The 17,999-nt window shown below is 49.2% G+C and overlaps 1 protein-coding gene across 1 annotated transcript in view; it reads left to right on the forward strand.

Moving 5' to 3' along the window:
• Positions 1–1,071: 1,071 nt before the first annotated feature.
• SPINT2 (serine peptidase inhibitor, Kunitz type 2) overlaps positions 1,072–17,999 on the forward strand; it is a 30,655-nt gene continuing 13,727 nt past the window's right edge. The window contains exon 1 of the mRNA XM_003812282.6: positions 1,072–1,968. Coding sequence (XP_003812330.1) covers positions 1,863–1,968 — 106 coding nt within the window. The 5' untranslated portion in view covers positions 1,072–1,862. The remainder of the gene's footprint in view (positions 1,969–17,999) is intronic.

The raw sequence follows: 17,999 nt of genomic DNA on the forward strand, positions 1-17,999 counted from the left end.
GTAAACACCATTTTGATAACTCAGTTACGGCTTTTCATGTATTATTATGCTAGGAGGGAGGCTGAAGAGTGGGAGTGGCCCTGGCTCCTGAACACACTATTCTCTTTCCTGCCTGAAGGCCTCCGCATTTGCCATTCCTGATTCTTGGAATGTTTGTCCCTTGGCCTTTATCATCCTTCAGAGTTCATTATCAAAGCCAGCCCTCACAGAGCCCTTCCTCCGCCACCCCATTCAAAAGATCTCTTGTTATTTTCCATCCCAGCCCGATTCCTTTTCTGTATAGCACTGTCAAAGTGTTTTCAGGCCAGGTGTGGTGGTTCACGCCTGTAATACAACACTTTTGGAAAGATGAGACAGGAGGATCCCTTGAAGCCAGGAGTTTGAGACCAGCCTGGACAACATAGCAAGACCCCTGTCTCCACAAAAAATTTAAAAATTAGCTGGATGTGGTGGCTCACATCTGTAGTCCCAGCTACTTGGGAGGCTGAGGTGGGAGGATCCCTTGAGCCCAGGAGGTCAAGGCTGCAGTGAGCCAAGATCACTCCACTGCACTCCAGCCTGGGCAACAAGAGCAAAACTCCCATCTCAAAAAAAAAAAAAGACATAATCTAAAAGTGTTTTCAATAATAATGCATTTATTTTGATTACCTTGTTGGCTGTCCTCTACTCGTGTGCCTGCCCCACTCCATTCCCCTTTCTAGAGTCAGTTCACGTAACTCCTCTTCCAGGAAGCCCTCTTTGACTCCCAGGCTTGGTCAGGTGTCTTCTCTGGGTTTCCCCAGGGGCTTCCTTCCTCTCAATTCTGATGCTGCCTGTACTAAGTATTTGTCTCCATATCTGTCCTGAGAACCTTGGAGCCAGGGCTCGGGGCTGTTTTTGCATGGGCCTATCACCTCCTCCAGGAAGCCCTCCTTGGCCCTCTCTCAGGTTGGATGGGAAAGCTGTCTGGGCTCCCATCATACCCTGGTTTTCTAGCGACCCAGCCTCTGATCCCTCAGCTTGGCCTTCCCCATCACAGCTTTCATCACTTTGTGCTAAGCTTCCGCTATCACTACTCTGGGCCGTTCCTGTTTGGTGACTCAGGGACCAGTCTGGCATGGCCACCGCTGGGTCCCCAGCATTAAGCCCTGGAGCATGAGCCCAGTGAACTTTGAATTCAGGAAGGAATTCACAGGAAAGCTGCGGCGAGGCGGGCAGAAAACCACAGGCTTCCAAGAAACGCGTGTCTGCCGCCCCCTCCTCCCACCCTGAGGCCAGTCCTAGAGCGAAGGCCCTCCTCCGACGTCGTCACCAAGCCCAAGGGAAGGGTGGCAGGTGCTCAGCGGGCGACGCCCCGCCCCGCCAGGTTCTGTTGGGGGCGAGGCCCGCGCAAGCCCCGCCTCTTCCCCGGCACCAGGGGCGGGCCCAGGTGCGCCCAGGGCGGGGGAGCGGCCGCGCAGGTGCCTGCCCTTTGCGCCTGCGCCAAGCTCGCCCTGCCTAGCCAGGTGCGCCCCGCCCCCTGCCTGCCCGGCCACCTTCGGGAGCGGCTTCCAATAGGCGTTCGCCATTGGCTCTGGCGACCTCCGCGCGTTGGGAGGTGTAGCGGGGCTCTGAACGCGCTGAGGGCCGTTGAGTGTCGCAGGCGGCGAGGGCGCGAGTGAGGAGCAGACCCAGGCATCGCGCGCCGAGAAGGCCGGGCGTCCCCACACTGAAGGTCCGGAAAGGCGACTTCCGGGGGCTTTGGCACCTGGCGGACCCTCCCGGAGCGTCGGCACCTGAACGCGAGGCGCTCCAGTGCGCGTGCGCGGCGAGGGGCTTCCCGCACCTGATCGCGAGACCCCAACGGCTGGTGGCGTCGCCTGCGCGTCTCGGCTGAGCTGGCCATGGCGCAGCTGTGCGGGCTGAGGCGGAGCCGGGCGTTTCTCGCCCTGCTGGGATCGCTGCTCCTCTCTGGGGTCCTGGCGGCCGACCGAGAACGCAGCATCCACGGTGAGGGCCGGGCGGGTAGGCTGGAGGCGGGGCGCAGGGGGCAGAGGCTGGGGGGTCAACGGGGGTCTGAGCAGGGAGAACTGGCGGGGGAGGAAACTGGGGGCTACTTGATGGCGTTCAGCGGGTGTGGTGGAACCAGCCCTGGAGGATTGAGCCTTGAAATGAGGTTTGGGAGCCTTCGACAGCGAAGACGGGCGGAGGAGAGAGGGTTAGGAGAGTTTCCTTCGGGTGGAGGAAGAGACAAGGGGTATTGACCAAGAAGGCGTGGCACTGCCCCTTCCTGTGGCAAGAACGGGGTGAGGAGCCGAATTGAAGACCAGCCTTCTCCTGGCGGTGGAAAGTTCCATGGCCAAAGCTCAGGGAGAGGCCAGGCCTGTGAGATGGTGGGGGTTGGGTTGGGTGACCTGGTGGCCGTTTTAGACTCGGAAGAAGCCCATCTCACCGCTGCCTCTTTGGAGATTGGACAAGAGCCTCCCCTGAAGTTTTTGTAGTTGAGTTGCAGTAAAGTAGGTGCCCGAGAAGGAGGGAGCAAGAAAGGAAACAAGCTTTGGGGAAGAGGAAGCTCTGCTAAGGCGCGAGAGAGTATTGGCATTGAGCAGCTGGTGTTGAGGTCTTTGAATTGGCCCTTAGAAGTCGGTGGTGAATAAGGTGATTTAAACTTCTACACTCTTAAGGAAGTGTGGCCTGAAAGGTCTCTTTGAACAAGTGTTGTTATAACCTTAACTGCTTCAGACAAGCACCAGCGTGTTTTGAAAAGAGCTCTCTTGAAAGCAAGAATTCATTGATTCAGCAAAACTTACTGAGGCCCTGCTACGTGTCAGGCACTGGCGCTGGTTATAACAGTTAACTCAGACTAGCTGGGTTCCTGCATTCACAGAGCTAATATTCCAGTGGGAGAGGCAGAGCTAGTGAAGGTTTAAAAAGCACTTGCCATGAGATTAAGTTACTGAGAATTAAATGAACCAGGTGACGTACACCAACAGGGTGACGTAAGATGTTGGGGGCGGCTTTAGCTCAGGTGGTCGGGGGAGGTCTCCGTGAGGAGGGTGACATCTGAGCTGTAACATGAAGAATGAGGAGGCAGTCGCCACACGGAGACCTGGGGGACCAGTGTCCAGTTGCAGGCAGTAGAGTACAAAGGCCTTGAAGCTGGAACAAGCTTGGTTGGGTTCAGGGAAAAGACAGAGCCAGCCTGGCTGGAGCAGGCGTGAAGGAGGGGAGAACTGAAGGAGGATGGGAGGTGGGAGAGGTAGGCTGCAGCCAGATGGCCTAGGGCTTTATAGACAGGTGGTGGTGCTTGAACCCGGGAGGCGGATGTTGCAGTGAGCCAAGATCGCGCCACTGCATTCCAGCTTGGGCAACAAGAGTGAAACTCCCATCTCAAAAAAAAAAAAAAAAAAAAAAAAAAGAAGGCCGGGCGATGTGGCTCATGCCTGTAATCCTAGAACTTTGGGAGGCCAAGGCGGGCAGATCACTGGAGGCCAGGAGTTCAACACCACCCTAGGCAACATGATGAAACCCCGTCTCTACCAAAAATACAAAAATTAGCTGGGCATGGTGGTGCACGCCTGTAGTCTCGGCTACTCGGGAGGCTGAGGCAGGAGAATCGCTTGAAGCCCAGAGGCGGAGGCTGTAGTGAGCTGAGATCAAGCCACTGCACAGCAGCCTGGGCGACACAGCAAGACTCAGTCTCAAAAAAAAAAAAAAAAAAGAAAGCAGGCTAGGTGTGCACCAAGTCATCACCTGTGGTAACTTCTGGGGACTGGTTAATTTCTCTGTGCCCCAGGCAGGAGAAAAAAGTGAATTGGTGGGGAGAGGCTCAGCTGTAGGTGACTGGGAGTCAGGAATGCAGACGTTGATCATTCTTGCAATTAGAACCAGAATTTGGCAGCTCTGCTGGACTTTTTCAGTTTAAGTAATTACGTTAGGATGTACCTCCCAGTTACCTGGCCTCTTGCTACCTCTGGTGCTTACTCTGAGCTGGGACGTGGCCTCTTGCTACCTCTGGTGCTTACTCTGAGCTGGGATGTGCCTTTTAACCTTTGAAACAGCCGGGTGCGGTGGTGAAGTTACGTGCCTTGCCCGAGGTCAATCGGTAGTAGTAATTGACAAAGCCAGGTCTCACTGCAGAGGCCTTCTCTGTTCAGAGTGGCCTACCTGACTGCTGCTGCCGGCTGGACCTACTGACCTTTCAGAAGTACTAGTGTCTGACTGGGTGAACTCATGCCCTCACTCATCGTAAGTTCTGTTTGTTTGAAAGCTTGAACAGCTTAATCGGAGGCAGGAGGCAGTTTTGATTTTTTTTTCCTCGCTCCTTCCTGATTGCTTCTGTTTTCTCCGGAAGCGAGTCATCCACTGGGAGTGTGGTGTTGCTGAAGCTCCATGCAGTGGCTCAGGTGCTGCTGGATGAGTGTGGTGGTGAGGGAGGAGTGAACAGAGAATGTGTGAGGGAGGGAGGATGGGGGTTGGTCAAGGAATTTATTCTGTATGAAAACATGAGGGGGCGGAGGGCCGAGGTAGATGGTAGGGCCAGCAGATTGTTGGAGTTGAGGTTCTGAAGGGAATGAACCAGACAGATAGGATGCAGTGGGTAGTGAGTGAGATGCATGAGAGGGAGGTTCTGAAGAGGTCGCAGTTACTGAGACAGGTCTAGGTGTGACCCTGAGAGGAAGCGGTTGGGGGGGGGGGGCGAGGGTGGGACGAGATCAGCTGGAGGTCTTGGGACCTAGAGGTCAGAGGACCATCTACCTGGATATAGAAATCTCCAAGAATGATCATAAGAGCAGCGGGAGAGGTGGCAGGCCCGGAGCTAAAGTTGGGAAGGAAGGAGTATTTGTCTGGGTTGGCAGATAACGTGCCAGGCGGGGTAGTGAATGATTTACTCTAATAATGGGAGTCTCCCAGCTGGGGATTTTGGGGAGGGTGGAGGGAGAACAGTCCAGAAGCAGCTCCCAGGAGCAAGGAGACCTCCCCACTTGGAAGGGCCCCAGGAGGTGTGCCCTCAGGGGAGATTCCAATTAGGTAAGAGGGTGGCAACAATGTTCAGAGGAGATTGAGGACATGGAAGATTTGCTCAAGACCAGTCCTGAGTACCAGAGGGCCCAGGAGTTGGGGGAGGGGAGATGGGGACAAAGCAGGCCCCACCGTGTGAGAGTGAGGGTTAACTCAGGGGTCGGGGCTTCTTGTGAGAAGCATCATGTGGTCTATGATTGATGTGTTGGTGACGCTCTGAGTAGTGAGGGCAGGGGGGAAGGGACAGGTGGACGGGCCGGACAAAGAGTGTCCTGACTCTAACCTCTGCAGACAGAGGTGGGAGGAAAGCTGAGCTTATGCCAGGTGAGAAAGCTCCCCTATCTAGCGTTAGGGACAGTTACCGTCTGGAGTGGAAAGCACGCAGAGATTATAAACTGGCCACTCCCAGGAAGCTTCACACAGCCTTTATGTGACTTGTACATTTTCCAGAATTGGGATTTTTTAAATGTAAAAATGTAGTTTTTGGCTTTGCCTGAAAGACATGAAGATGTAATGGAACCAAACCAGAACACAGGCCTGTTTTCCTGCCCAGCAGTCCCCGGCAGGAGCCGAGTACCTCTTTCAGGCAGGAGATATGCCACTCCCTAGCCTGTAGGTCTTACTCAGCCTGCCTCATCTCAGCTACTGCTTGCCCTCTGTCTCTGTAGGCCTTTGGCTTGTGACCCCTACCTTAAACATATGCTCCATTTAGTAAATGGTAACACGTAACAGTTCTTTATAAATTGCACATTACAGTGTGAGATAGAGAGTATGCGCGCGCGCGCGCGTGTGTGTGTGTGTGTGTGTGTGTGTTACGGCTGGCTGTTGGGGAAATCCTTATATCAGGTAGCTGCAGATATGCAGGATTTTTTTCTTTTCCTTTTCCCCACCCAGGTGGTAAATCCTGGTATTTGGAGGGTCCTGAAATGTGTAATGTTGCTCAACACCGGGCCAGATCATATATTTCCTCCGCAGAATAGAAACTTGAAAGGTCCTTTAGGAGTGGCCAGTTAGGTGTAGTTCTTGCTGCCAATAACTTTGTGCCTGGCCCTGGGCATCAGAACTTGTGTTAATGGTTACTTGGCTTAAGGTCTTTTGTTTTTGTTTTTGTTTGTTTTTGGGTTTTTTGGGGTTTTTTTGAGATGGAGTCTCTCTCATCGCCCAGTCTGGAGTGCAGTAGCGCGATCTCAGCTCACTGCAAGCTCCACCTCCCGGGTTCACATCATTCTCCTGCTTCAGCCTCCTGAGTAGCTGGGACTACAGGCGCCCGCCACCACGCCCGGCTAATTTTTTGTATTTTTAGTAGAGACAGGGTCTCACCACCGTGTTAGCCAGGATGGTTCAAGGTCCTTTGTTGATTCTTCTTCTTCTTGGAAATTTCCACTGGAGGCAAGCAGGGCAACACTTATTTGAGAACCTCTCCTGCACCTTTTTTTTTTTTTTTGAGACAGAGTCTTGCGGTGTTACTCAGACTGGAGTGCAGTGGTGCCATCTTGGCTCATTGCAACCTCTGCCTCCTGGGTTCAAGTGATTCTCCTGCCTCATCCGCCTGAGTAGCTGGGGTTACAGGTGTGCACCACCACACCCAGCTAATTTTTGTATTTTTAGTTGAGATGGGATTTCTTTTTTTTTTTTTTTTTTTCTTTTTTGAGACGGAGTGTCTCGCTCTGTCGCCCAGGCCGGAGTGCAGTGGTGCGTTCTCGGCTCACTGCAAGCTCCGCCTCCCGGGTTCACACCATTCTCCTGCCTCAGCCTCCCGAGTACTGGGACTACAGGCACCTGCCGCCACGCCCGGCTAATTTTTGTATTTTTAGTAGAGACGGGGTTTCACCGTGTTAGCCAGGATGGTCTCGATCTCCTGACCTTGTGATCCGCCCGCCTCGGCCTCCCAAAGTGCTGGGATTACAGGCGTGAGCCACCGCGCCCGGCCTGAGATGGGATTTCAACATGTTGGCCAGGCTGGTCTCGAACTCCCGACCTCAGGTGATCTGCCCACCTCAGCCTCTCAAAGTGCTGGGATTACAGGCTCGAGCCACGTGGCCCAGCCCTCTCCTGCACTTCCAAGGGATTTTTGAAATCCATGGACCTCTCAGGTTAATTATAGTGTCTGTAGAACCTTAACTAAAAAGTAAGCTTTCCAGCAGACTCCACAGACGTGTTATTAGTTGCCACCCTTTCTTTACTTTCCTCGTCACCCCCATGGATAGTCATGACCCTGGTAGTCAGAGATAAGATGACAGAAGAGCTAAAGTAAAGCTGGTGTTGGCGATCAGCTGGGAATTCTCTAAAGCAGCTTCTCATGTTATTCTTATCCTCCATAGAAGGAGTGCTTGTCCTACTTGCAGGCAAGGCAGTTTGGTTCCAGGGTAATTCGAAATCTTATTCACTGATATAGTCAGCAAATGTTTATTGAGCACCCACCAATTGCCAGGCACTGACTCACTCAAATTAGAGCACTGAACAAAATAGACCCCCTCCCCCATCCATGGCAGACGTGTCATAATGAGAGGAAGACAGTACAATAAATGAACAGATGAGTGTATGTCTGGTGATGAGTGTCAGGGTTGGTGTGCTTAGCACTGAAAATGGGGGCTTCTGAGGTTCAAATGGTTGCAGTTCCTAAAGAAGGTTGAGGGCCTTGCCTTCAGGTCTCCGCGGGAGACTGGCCCCTTTCCACTGGAAACATTGCTTTGCCCAGTCAGTATTTGAGAGCTCAGCCTGCAATGAAGAAATCACACTTCTCCTCTTTCACCCTGCTCCCCACCCTGTTTCTCATTTTACCCATCCCCAGCCATTTGCCGAATGCATGCAGAGCTTCTGTTTGCCATGTCTGGAGGCTACAGGGGAGGCTGAATAAGGGGTGATAAGCCTGTGGCTCATGTGAGGCGGGAGAGAGCCCAGCAGGAGTCATACTGAAATGACTCCATTAGCCCCAGGAGGCCTTGGCCCACTGGCCATGACTAATGTGGACATTAGAGTGTGGATTCCGATGTCCTGCAAGATCCTCCTCACAAGTGTCATTTCATGGTTGTTTCTGGCAACATCTTTTTGAAAACTCCCTGTAAAGAAGTGCTGATGTTGATGCTGAGGCCCAGGAACTTTGGAGTTTATTTACTTTTTTTTGTTGTTTTATTTTCCTTGGCAGGTGAAGTAGGAGCTAGAGTTTACTTATTTTGAAGTTTATTTGAAATATGCTTTTTATGATTAGAAGCCATTTTAGAAATGAGGGCGAGGCCGGGCGCGGTGGCTCACGCCTGTAACCCCAGCACTTTGGGAGGCTGAGGCAGGCGGGTCACGAGGTCAGGAGATCGAGACCATCCTGGCTAACACGGTGAAAACCCGTTTCTACTAAAAATACAAAAAAATTAGCCTCGCGTGGTGGCGGGCGCCTATAGTCCCAGCTATCTGGGAGGCTAAGGCAGGAGAATGGCGTGAACCCACGAAGTGGAGCTTGCAGTGAGCTGAGATCATGCCACTGCACTCCAGCCTGGGCAACAGAGCAAGACTCTGTCTCAAAAAAAAAAAAAAAGTTATGCTAAGTGAGAGGAGCCAGTTACAAGAGACCACCACATGTTTGGCCGGGTGCAGTGGCTCATGCCTGTAATCCCAGCACTTTGGGAGGCCGAGGTGGGTGGATCACGAGATCAGGAGTTCAAGACCAGCCTGAACAAGATGTTGAAACCCCATCTCTACTAAAAATACAAAAAAAAATTAGCCAGGCACAGTGGCAGGCGCCTGGAGGCTGAGGCAGGAGAATCGCTTCAACTCGGATGGCGGAGGTTGCAGTGAGCCGAGATCACGCCACTGCAGTCCAGCCTGGGAGACAGAGTGAGACTCCATCTCAAAAAAAAAAGAGGGCAAGAATTCACATGTTGTTTTACTCACACGTGTTGGAGATGGAGCTCAGGGTGATTCCTGACTGGGCCCACGGTCCATGGCCTCAGAAGTCCCTTAATCTGAAGTCCTGCACTTTTATGTGATACTGCTGGGCACAATGGCTCACGCCTGTAATCCCAGCACTTTGGGGGGCTGAGGCAGGTGGATTGCTTGACTGAGGAGTTTCAACATGGTGAAACAAAAAATACAAAAAAACTAGTCAGCCTGTAGTCCCAGCTATGTGGGAGGCTGAGGTGGGAGAATTGCTTGAGCCCAGGAAGTGGAGGTTGCAGTGAGCCGAGATCGCACCATTGCACTCCAGCCTGGGCGACAGAGCAAGACCCCATCTCAAAACAATTTTATATGTGATAGTTTGTCCATGTGTATGCCAGGGTCTGTCATTTAGAGTGTATGGCATGTTCTTAAAGGGGTGGGGGAACAAAAAGATACTATAATAGTTTGTGACCTTTTGAAGGGCCGCTCTACATGAATAGATATATAGTATGTCTGTGGTATTAAAATTTCGTGGGGCGATTAGGAAAAACATTTCCAAAAAGTCTTAGGGGGAAGGTAGTAATGAAAAAAGGTTGAGAAACACCATTCCAGAGAGAGGGTCCGAGAGCTTTCCTCAGTTCTGAAAATGGTCCATGATTTGCACAAAGTAAAGAATGGCTGAATGCGAATTAACAGCAGACAGTTTCTTAGAAGATGTGAAACTATTGTTTCCTTGCCAGCTATTCAGATGGGCTGCTCGGGTTCTTGTTGTGGATTGAGGCGAGGGTAGACTTAATAGTCTTGTTTCAGAGTGGAATATGGAGTGATGGTAGGCATGAGTAGTGATGAGTTGCATTGTGGTGATAGGTTATGAAATGTAAATTTTTTATTTTTTGATATGGAGTCTCTGTCGCCCAGACTCTGGAGTGCAGTGGTGCGATCTCAGCTCACTGCAACCTCCACCTTCTGGGTTCAAGCGATTCTCCTGCCTCAGCCTCCTGAGTAAGTGGGATTACAAGCATGCGCCACCACGCCCGGCTCATTTTTTTGTATTTTTAGTAGAGACGGGGTTTCACCATGTTAGCTAGGCTGGTGTTGAACTCCTGACCTCGGGTGATCCACCTGCCTCAGCCTCCCAAAGTGCTGGGGTTACAGGCGTGAGCCACCGTGCCCGGCCTGAAATGTAAACTTTTATATCTAAATATTTTATATAGAAAATACCAAGATTTTATATCTGAAACACCAAGATTTTATGAGCCTCATAACTTAAGTAGGATTTGTAATTGTAAATGTTCTTTCCTCATAAATACCTGAGGTTTTTTTTTGAAAGGTTCTGAATTGTCTCAATAATGAAAACTTCCAGACACCCAAGCCTAGAGGAGATGGGTAGTTGGTAGCTTTCTGTACTGGAAGCAGAAACACTCAAATATATAGAACCTAGCCAGCTAACCAAAGTAAGTAGATTTATAGATCACCTTAAAATAAGGCTGATTGCACAGTAAATGTCACCTTTGGAATCTGGCTTGGTAGAATTGAAATAGGCTTCAGTACCTCCTGTCATTCAGTACCTGTTTTCTTGAACTCCTGACTTCAGGTGATCTGCCTCGGCCTCCCAGAGTGCTGGGCTTACAGGCATGAGCCACTGTGCCCGGCCTCAGTACCTCTTTTTAAGATGCTCTCATTCATTCCCTGGTGAAAAGATGCTTGAAGTGCAAGTGCAAGTAGGTGTGGAAAGCATGGAGGGTTTGTGTTGCTTCATTTGTTTTGGTGTTTGTTTTTTCCACCAGTCCCTCCCTCTGGCTTTCTGCCTCCCAGCCCAGCATATCCTGATCTTGTAGCCATGCAGGACTTTGACCCGTGTGGTGGTTTGCCATTGTCTTCCTCCAGGTGAAGATAAGACATCATTGGTTTGGCTTGAGGTTGTACTTTTGGCCTTCCCTGTACATCCTCTTCCTCCTTATCCTCTCCGTCAGCATGCTTGGTTGGACTCTGTAGTCAAATGTGTCATTCTCTTTATTCTGACTGTCCCTATATTAGTCCTGTCTTCATAAAAAATACAACCGTAAAGATACAATATCTACTATTTGTTAAAAGTTTTGTGCCAGGCCAGGTGCGGTGGCTCACGCCTGTAATCCCAGCACTTCAGGAGGCCGAGGCGGGTGGATCATTTGAGCCCAGGACTTCAATACTAGTCTGGGCAACATGGTGAAACCTCGTTTCTACAAAAAATGCAAAAATTAACCGGGTATGGTGGCACACGCCTATAGTCCCAGCTACTTGGAGGCTGAGGTGGGTGGGTCACTGAGCACAGGTCAAGGCTACTGTGAGCCAAGATTGTACCACTGTACTCCAGCCTGGGTGACAGGGCAAGTCCCTGTCTCAAAAAAAAAAAAAAAAGCTGTGTGCCAAATACTATTTTAAGCAATTATAATGGATTAAAAACTCCTTTAATCTTCACAACAATTTTTTTTCTTTCTTTTTTTTTGAGATGGAGTTCTTTGAAACTCTTGGATTAAATGACTCTTCAGAGCTTTCTTTGCTTTTTGATACTAAGGAGTGGCATGTCTGGGGATTTTTATAGCAAATAATTTCTCCTTGGCTACTATCCTTAGAATTCCAAGTGTTTTTAATGAAAAGAGGAGACTTGTTTTTAGTGATGTTAGTTGTTTTTAGGAAAGGTGTCCTGCAGTGTTTTTTGCTAAGGTGGCTCACGCCTGTAATCCCAGCACTTTGGGAGGCCGAGGTAGGCAGATCACTTGAGGTTAGGAGTTTGAGGCCAGCCTGGCCAGCACAGCAAAACCCTATCTACTGAAAATACACAAAGTAGCCAGGTGTGGTAGTACACTCCTGGAGTCCTAGCTACTCGGGAGGCTGAGGCAGGAGATCACTTGAACCCGGGAGGCAGAGGTTGCAGTGAGCCGAGATCACGCTATTGCATCCCAGCCTGGACGACAGAGTGAGACTGTCTTAAAAAAAAAAAAAACCATAAAATGGAGAGGTAGACCAGCTTACGGGAGGTGTTGCACTTCCCTCTGCCACTGGAGAGAGACTGGATCTGCAGCCAGGGAGCTTGTGAAGGCTTCTTGTCCACAGAAATGAGGGCGGCAGCTGTGACTTTCTGGATGGTGGCCCAGAGGAAGCAACACTGGCAGAGCCTCTTCTGTGAAGCAGCTCTGAGAGCAATTTTGTGACATTGAAAGAGCAAAGGATAAAATGACGAAAGTTGATCCAGATCTAGAAAAGTGTTGGGCAATTGCTGGAAAAGGTGTAGAAATGATGCTTGCTCTGTGTCGTAAGTTATATGGTGAGAAGACCACAAGCACGGTTCAAACTCCCCTTAGAAATTCTTTTGCAGAGAAATTAACACTTTAATCCTAAATGTTTCTAATGTTTTAACTTATAGTATGCTAAATAAATATTCTTTCTGTTTGTTTGTTTTGTTTTGTTTTGTTACTCTGTGCATTTATAGCCAATAGAGTTTTTCTTTCCTTATTTTTTTGACACAGGGTCTTGCTCTGTCGCCCAGGCTAGAGTGCAGTGGTGCGATCTCAGCTCACTGCAACCTCCGCCTCCCGAGTTCAAGTGATTGTCCCGCCTCAGCCTCCCGAGTAGCTGGGACTACAGGCGCGCGCCACCGTGTCCGGCTAAGTTTTATATTTTTAGTAGAGATGGAGTTTCGCCATGTTAGCCAGGGTGGTCTTGAAATCCTGACCACAGGTGTGAGCCACTGTATCTGGCCAAAAAAATTTTTTTATTTTTTGTAGAGACAGGGTCTCACTATGTTGCCCAGGCTCGTCTTGAACTCGTGACCTCAAATGATCCTCCTGCCTCGGCCTCCCAAAGTGCTGGGATTATAGGTATGAGCCACCATGCCCAGCTTGACAAAAATTTTTTTTTTTTTTTTTTTTGAGAGATGAAGTTTCACTCTTGTTGCCCAGGCTGGAGTGCAATGGATCAGCTCACTGCAACCTGTGCCTCCTGGGTTCAAACGATTCTCCTGCCTCAGCCTCCAGAATAGCTGGGATTACAGGCATGCACCACCACGCCCGGCTAATTTTGTATTTTTAGTACAGACGAGGTTTCTCCATGTTGGTCAGGCTGGTCTCGAACTCCTGACCTCAAGTGATCCACCTGCCTTGGCCTCCCAAAGTGCTGGGATTACAGGTGTGAGCCACCACGCCCAGCTGACAAAAATTTTTAAATGTCATTGAGCAGTATCATTTTTCCCACTGATTATGAGATTGCTTTGTGTGATCACACACTGACAGGCAGGCCAATTGCTGCTTGTATTCAGTATTTGGCCCCTTATAGAAAACATTTGCAGACCCTTGTTCTAGAAAAAACAGATGGGTGGGAGGAGGAGGAGGAGAAGCATTTCAGGAGTGGCTTTGGGCTTTCCTGTCCTGCACGTGGTGGGGCAAGAAGCTCTTGTGCCTCAGCTCATAGCACTCATGGGAGTCTGTCAATAACTAGAACCCTAGGAGTTATTTTTGCTTGTTTTAAAAATAAGCTTGTTTTGGGGCCAGGCGTGGTGGCTCACGCCTGTAATCCCAGCACTTCGGGAGGCCGAGGCGGGTGGACTACAAGGTCAGGAGATCGAAACCATTGTGGCTAACATGGTGAAACCCCGTCTCTACTAAAAATACAAAAATCAGCCGCGTGTGGTGGTGGGCGCCTGTAGTCCCAGCTACTCGGGAGGCTGAGGCAGGGGAATGGCGTGAACCCAGGAGGCGGAGCTTTCAGTGAGCCAAGATCGCACCACTGCACTCCAGCCTGGGCGACAGAGCGAGACTCCATCTCAAAAAAACAAACAAACAAAGCTTATTTTAATGGATATAAAAACGTGAATGAAATAAAACACCAAGTTCAAGGTGGTAGGGGGTTAATTTGGAAGAGGCAGAGCAAATGTGATTGAATGAGGGGTATGCAAAGGGTTTCTGCTCTATCCATATGTTTTATTTATTTATTTTTGGAGAACAAAGTCTCGCTTTGTTGCCCAGGCTGGAGTGCAGTGGCGTGATCTCGGCTCACTGCAACCTCCACCTCTTGGGTTCAAGCGATTCTCCTGCCTCAGCCTCCCGAGGAGCTGAGACTACAGGCACGTGCTACCACGCCCGGCTAATTTTTGTATTTTTCAGTAGAGACGGGGTTTCACCATATTGGCCAGGCTGGTCTCGAACTCCTAACCCCAGGTGATCTGCCCAGCTGGCCTACTCTATGTTTTAGTCCTTGAGAATGTTAGAATTTGATGACACTGAGATGTGGATATACCAGACATGGGGTATTTTCTGTACTCATCAGCATATTTGAAATATTTCATTAAAGTTCTTACTTTGCAAAGTAGACACAGCTGCAATTATGCATTTTTGGAAAATGATTAGGTACTATCTCATCTGTTTTGTTTTTTTGTTTTTGAGACGAGGTCTCTGTCACCCAGGCCTGAGTGCAGTGGCGCAATCTCAGCTCACTGCATCCTCTGCCTCCTGGTACAGGTGATCCTCCTACCTTAGCCTCTCAAGTAGCTGGGACTGCAGGTGCACACCACCACACCCGGCTCATTTTTTTTTGTATTTTTGAGCTCAAGCAATTTGCTTGTCTCAGCCTCCCAAAGTGCTGGGATTACAGATGTGAGCCACTGGCCCAGTACTATCTTGCTAAGCCTATAAAATTAGATTAGATTGGTAGTACTTGGGACCCCTCAGAATTCTATAATGTCCTTCTTAGAAGGTGACAGCAGATCTATCCAGCAGACTGTAGATTGTTGTCTTAGTCACCGGCTGATTGTCTTGGTTAAAGCTCTAGTGACTTCAGAACCAGAGAAACTTGTTTTCTAACACATTCAAAGACCAGTTTGCTTTGCAATTTTGCAATAGCTGACATTCAGAATGCCTGCGAGGATTTTGTAAGTGAGGTTCATATTTCGGATAATGTGTGACTTTAGCCATTTCTGATGCTTTTCCAAAAGAAAGTTACTCTTCCCTAAAGGCAGGAATTCTGCTTTTGCTTAGATATTCTGAAGCTTATGAGTTCATCCAAATTTGGTTCCTTTCAGCATTTTCCTGTTGGTCCGTCTCCGTTTTGAAAACATACAGAATGTACTTAATTTTGCCCTAGCATTTGTGAGCATACAAAATAGCACTTGAGTCATATTTTTCATGATTGCTTCCCAATACTATTCTAAGACCAACATAGCATTTTGTCATTTCGTAATAATAGAATTCCTCATTAAGGAATAACTTTCTAAAAATGTGTCCAGCCCATTTCCCCCCAGCCCTGGCCGTTTCCTTTGGTATGTTGGTGTCCGTGACCCTGTCATTGAGTGTGACTGAAAACAGGCCTGGCAGAGGGCCTGGCCTTTGTGAGCCCTCAGATTGTGATAAAGACCCTGAGGAATGTTTTGGCTTTTAGGCAACCTCAGTTCTGTTTTCCTGCTGCCTGTTGATGCAGTGGCTTTTTCTTCCCATCAGTCTGAAGGGTCGTGTTAGTGCCTGGGCTCTCATCAGACCACGGGGAACTCATCCTGGCACTGCTGCCTGCCTCACTTTAACCACCTCAAGTCTCAGCATTCTCATTTGTAAAGCGGAGATATTATTACGTGATTCACAGTTTTATTGTGACCATTAGAGGTAGGGCACATGATATGCTAGGCATCATGCTTGGCGAAGGCAATAAGTAATGCAGCCAGGTGCTGTGGCTCATGCCTATGATCCCAGCACTTTCAGAGGCGGAGGCAGCAGGATCACTTGAGACCAGCCTGGGCAACATGGTGAGAACCCCATCTTTACAAAAAATTAAAGTTAGCCGGGTGTGGTGGTGGGTGCCTGTAGTTCCAGCTACTCAGGAGGCTGAGATGGGAGGATTGCTTGAGCTCAGGAGGTCGAGGCTGCAGTGAGCTGTGATCATGCCACTGTACTCCAGCCTGGGTGACAGAGTAAGACTGAGTCTCAAAATCAATAAATACAAGGTTTTTGCAGAACAGTGAATGAGAAAATGCACTGTTGTTATTTGTGGTGGAAGTGAATACTATATGGCCTGTGTTTCCTGAAGGAACACTGCCTCCATTAAAACAAATGAGCAAACAAAATCCCTTGTCATGACTTCAGTTCTCTCAGGCCTGAGAGTAAAGTTTACATCATAGATGCTTAAAAACAATTCAGTTAGTAAAAGCATGTGACAAGATGAGATGATTTGTCTTCAACGAGGAGCTTCCTTCCATACTCACAAAAAGATGTGTGTCTTAACATAGTAAGGACATGGTTAAATTTAGTCTTATTTGGACCTAACTTCAGCCAATTAATCTGCTACTTAGAACTCTTTTACTCAAATGAAATTTGAGTAAAAAAAAAAAAAATTTTTTTTTTTTGGCCAGGTGCGGTGACTCGTGCCTGTAAACCCAGCACTTTGGGAACCCGAGGCGGGTGGATCACCTGAGGTCAGGAGTTCGAGACCAGCCTCACCAACATTGAGAAACCGCGTCTCTCCTAAAAATACGAAATTAGCGGGTGTGATGGCGCAGTCCTATAATCCCAGCTACTCAGGAGGCTGAGGCAGGAGAATCACTTGAACTTGGGAGGTGGAGGTTGCAGTGAGCCGAGATCGCACCATTGCACTCCAGCCTGGGCAACAAGAGCAAAACTCCATCTTAAAAAAAAAATTATTATAAGAATTTTCAAGTATATACAAAGCAGTGACACATTTTGTAAACCCCCATGCACCGTCACACAGCTTCAACAACTACCAACATCTGTCTTTCAGACATGTTTTTAGTCCAAGTTTTCTCTTAATAAAGAGACTTTTTCTTTTTCTTTTTCTTTTTTGTTTGTTTGAGACTGAGCGTTGCTCTGTCGCCCAGGCTGGAGTGCGATGGCAAGATCTTGGCTCACTGCAACCTCCGCCTTGCGGGCTCAAGTGATTCTCCTGCCTCAGCTTCCTGAGTAGCTGGGACTACAGGTGCCCACCACCATGCCCAGCTAATTTTTGTATTTTTAGTAGAGATGGGGTTTCGCCATGTTGGCCAGGCTGGTCTCGAACTCCTGACCTCAGGTGATCCGCCCACCTCAGCCTCCCAAAATGCTGGGATTACAGGCGTGAGCCACCGTGCCTGACCATAAAGAGATGTTTCTAAATTCTCCTGGGACAACAGTGAAGTTCTACCTTTCCTTCCTACTTTACCCAAGGAACCTGAAAATAAGGCTGCTTTCTGAAACTTAAACTACTAAGTCAATGATATTTAGAGCAGATGTAAGCAGCTGTCTAGACACAGAATGGCTTCCCAGGCTCGCAAGACTTGTCATGAAGCCCCCAGCACGTCAACAGAAAGCGTCCAAGCTAGAAGAGGCACTGGCTCACAGCAGCACCCCAGAAAGGAAGCGTCTCAGGGACAGATCGTGACCGTGCTCCGGAAGAGCTGTCCTGAGCCGCTACTGTGAGCATTTGGCCTGCCTGACAGATTCCGTTGGTGAGAATGTTCTTAGGAATCATACAGTAAACTAACTTTATTCTGACTTCAAGCATCATGTTCCATTGATGCTTGCTTTCCAAGGTGTTTTGCTGATTCACATCAACATGCAACCTGCTTGACAGAATACAGTGATGTTCTCACTGTAAATTCATCACCTGCTGCTGTGGTCTCATGTATCATCCCGTGCGCTGTTAGCTGAGGCCAGTGCTCCTGTGTCTCCTCAGCACGAGGGCACTGGCAAGAGTGCATGTCTGGGCCTATAAAGATGTTGGCCAGGTTCTAGGCAGGGTTGAATTCACCAAGGTAACTGCCATCCATCCCTCGATAGGCATTTTTTCTCCTACACACCCTCAGGCACATGCCACTTGTACCTGGCACCCTTACTTACGAAGTTACCGAATTCCTGCCATGATACTGTGGGTCACCCTGCTTCATTCTCAGGTGTGGTGTCGGGTGGTTCCTGCCTGGGCGCCCGGTGTTGTTGGGCCCTCCCTCAGGTTATTGGTTTTTGTTTTGAGATGTAATTCACATGCCATATGAGTCACCCATTTAAGGTGTACAATATTCCCCTGAAGTTCATTGTGGAAGAAGGCTGTGTCTGACACTGCTCAGGAAGCTAAGACACAAAGCAGCCAGAGGGGCTGCCAGGGCTCACTGTGGCAGGGCAGCGGAGAGGCTGCTGGCGCCT

This window comes from Pan paniscus, chromosome 20, assembly GCF_029289425.2.
Source record: "Pan paniscus chromosome 20, NHGRI_mPanPan1-v2.0_pri, whole genome shotgun sequence".
Lineage (NCBI taxonomy): Eukaryota > Metazoa > Chordata > Mammalia > Primates > Hominidae > Pan > Pan paniscus.